At 36.2% G+C, this 3,112-nt stretch overlaps 1 protein-coding gene across 1 annotated transcript; it reads right to left on the reverse strand.

Annotated features, from left to right (window-relative positions):
* Positions 1-2,083: 2,083 nt before the first annotated feature.
* On the reverse strand, positions 2,084-3,112 carry LOC113175068 (olfactory receptor 4A15). The gene has a single exon (XM_026379231.2). The coding sequence runs from the start codon at positions 3,035-3,037 to the stop codon at positions 2,084-2,086; it is 954 nt and encodes a 317-aa protein (XP_026235016.1). The 5' UTR covers positions 3,038-3,112.

The following is a 3,112-nucleotide window of genomic DNA, read 5'->3' on the forward strand; positions in this document are numbered from 1 at the left end:
ATACCAAACATGTAAGATCCTTTTCTATAACCAGCACCAACCAATTTCTGACTGAACCTCCTAAGATACTGTAAGATAGAAGTACCCAGTTGACCTGCTCATAAATTCCTGAACCATAGAAACCACCTGATATAGTAACAGATTGGTATTGTGGGCCACTAAATATTATGGTGATTTATACACAGCAATAGCATCTAAAATTCTACAGCAAATTAGGTATTATGTTATTGGCTCACAAATAGACAAATTAAATGAACAAAACACAAAACCAAGAATAAGAATTGTTATATAAACTTTTAAGTATGAAAGGGTAGCATTTCAGCGTAGTGGAATCTGGCTATTCAATAAACGTCCTGGGAAAATTAAATACTTTTATAAGAAAGCAAAGTGTGTTTTCATCTCATACTGTATAGGAAAACTCAACTATAAGGGATTAAATTTGAAAAGCAAAAATTGAAATTTTTAGAGAAAGTTAACATCATATACAACATGGCAAGGTAGAACTTCAAGAAGCAGACACAAGGGCTTTCTTCTGAGTCCAGCTTCTTCATCTCTGCACCATGAGCCGCTTGGGTCTGAGAACTCAACAGTGTTCACACCTGCATCCAGGTGCCAGATTCTCCAATTCCAATAATTGCAAAGTTTTTCATTCTCTGTATTGGATTCCTTTCTCATGAAAATAACCAGAGTACTTTTTATTTTATCCATTAAATAAGAAATGAAATTTCATACTGGTTTTTACTCCACATATGCTGAATAACTGGAGGTGTTAATATTGCTAATTACCTCAAGTAAATCCATTATAAGTTGAGAAAAGGATGGAGAAAGAAATGTCAGTTTTTCCTTGTACTTGGTAGATGTGCACTTTTCAATAAGGCCTAACATGTAATGCCAGAGCTTTTTAAAAAATGGTCTTTGAAACACAGCATTAGATCTCCAAATATACTACATAGCAAAGACAGAGAAACATCTTTGATTTACCATTCAAGTCAAAAAGAACATACAATTTATAGAGAATCAGAAGGGAATTCAATGGTAAAATATAATAATCTGTTCCCAAACCATTTAGTATTCATTGTGTTAAAGCATAAATAAGTGCTCCCAAAGAATTGGATTTAATATAGGCAGGTCTGGCAGTTCTAATGTGGTTTGTGATATTTAATTAAGTTTTATTTCTATTGAAAGAACCCAGTTGATCTGTATATATACAATGGGGTTGAACAGAATCTCCAAAAGTTGGTCAGAAGCTACAAATTCAACCATTTGCTACACGAGCCTCTTACCTTCACATAGTACAAAGTTAACTAAGTTGATTGCTTGTTAGTTTCTCCTGAGCTCTGAACACATGGTATAAAATTTGAAATTCATCCAGTTGACCAAAACCTGTATTTTTATGGTTAGATTGACAGGATTCTGTTGTTGATTTTGTTTTCAGTGCCAGGGATTGATCTCAGGACCTCATGATTCTAGACAAGCACTATGCTAATGGGTTATATCCCCAACCCCTAAATTAACAGTTTTTTAGCAATCCGAACATTTAAATTTGAAATGTCCATCTCTTGGACCAAAGGGAATGAGTTCTATTGGTTCACCTGTTTTGTGTGCAAGGAAGCATCATAATCCCTACACAAAAGATTTTAGCATTCTCACCAAAAAAAAAAAAAAAAGAAATGATGTTAGTGATGTACTGGATGCTAATTAACTTAACTGAACTTTTATGATGTACACTTGGATTTAAACTCCATATTGTATCATTATATATATATATATATATATATATATATATATACTCTCATATGTCAATTAAAAATAAACTTTCAAATTCAAAAATAGGAAAGAAAATTAAAAGAACTTGAAATAAAAAGATATTATTGTCCACCAAATAATCTTAAAATATTATGATTACACATACAAGGTATTAAACCCATGCAGTACTGTTGGTCTCTAAAGGGCATAACACATTCCACTTAAAGATTGATATGGCTGATAGAGAATAAAAAAGGCTAAGTTACCAAAAGAGAATGGGAATAAAATGGAATTGTGGAAAGTGAAAATACTCTTTGTTTCTGAAAAAGAATGACCTTCATGTTCTGCAAGAGGGATACAGCCCTCTCCCAGCTACCCTCACTTTTTTACTCCAAAGTTTCCTCATGGCATTTTTCATTTCTGCATTCCGCAGAGTATAGATTAGGGGGTTCAACATGGGAGTTATGAAAGTCAAAAACACAGTCATGGATTTGTCAATGGGAAATGTGGAATTGGGCCTCGCATACAGGAAGATACAGGGGACAAAGAATAAAATGACCACAGTGATGTGGGAAGCACAGGTGTAGAAAGCTTTGCGTTTTCCCTCCAAGCCATGGTTTTTGAGGGAGTGTAATATGACCCCGTAAGAAATTAGGAGAATCAAGAAGGTGGCGGTGCATATTGCTCCTCCATTAGCTATCATGGAAAGACCAAGGAGGTAGGTATTGGTGCAAGCAAGATTCAGCAAGGGATACATGTCACACACGAAGTTGTCAATGACATTAGGGCCACAGAAAGGCAGCTGATAAATAAAGAGAAACTGAACTAAGGAGTGGATTAAGCCTCCAATCCAGGCCACCAACAGCATGAGAACACACACCCGCCGATTCATGATGGTCAAATAATGAAGAGGTTTGCAGATGGCCACATATCGATCATAGGCCATCACCACCAGGAGAATGACTTCAGCCCCAGCAAATAAATGATCTATAAAAATTTGAGTCATACAAGCGTGGAAGGATATGGTCTTTTTCTCATAAAGCAAATCTACAATCATTTTGGGAGCAATTGCAGTAGAATAGACGGTGTCTATAAAAGACAAATAAGCCAGAAAAAAGTACATTGGGGAGCCCAGGGACTGGCTGGCTATGATGGTCACCAGGATAAGCAGGTTGCCCATTATGGTCACGATGTAGATGAGCAGGAATGTGACAAATAGAATTTTCTGCCCTTCAGGATTCTGGGTGAGGCCCAGGAGGATAAATTCAGTCACATTGTTCCTGTTTTCCATGTGATCTTCTGAAGCTGGTAAAGTCAGGCAGCAGAGCCTGCAAGGTAGAGGGCCAATAATGAATTTGAGATGATC

This window comes from Urocitellus parryii, chromosome 4 (genome assembly GCF_045843805.1).
Source record: "Urocitellus parryii isolate mUroPar1 chromosome 4, mUroPar1.hap1, whole genome shotgun sequence".
Lineage (NCBI taxonomy): Eukaryota > Metazoa > Chordata > Mammalia > Rodentia > Sciuridae > Urocitellus > Urocitellus parryii.

What these genes read in the sequence shown, in the direction of transcription:
- LOC113175068 (XM_026379231.2), bottom strand. Translation starts at nt 3,037, where the DNA reads ATGGAAAACAGGAACAATGTGACTGAATTTATCCTCCTGGGCCTCACC.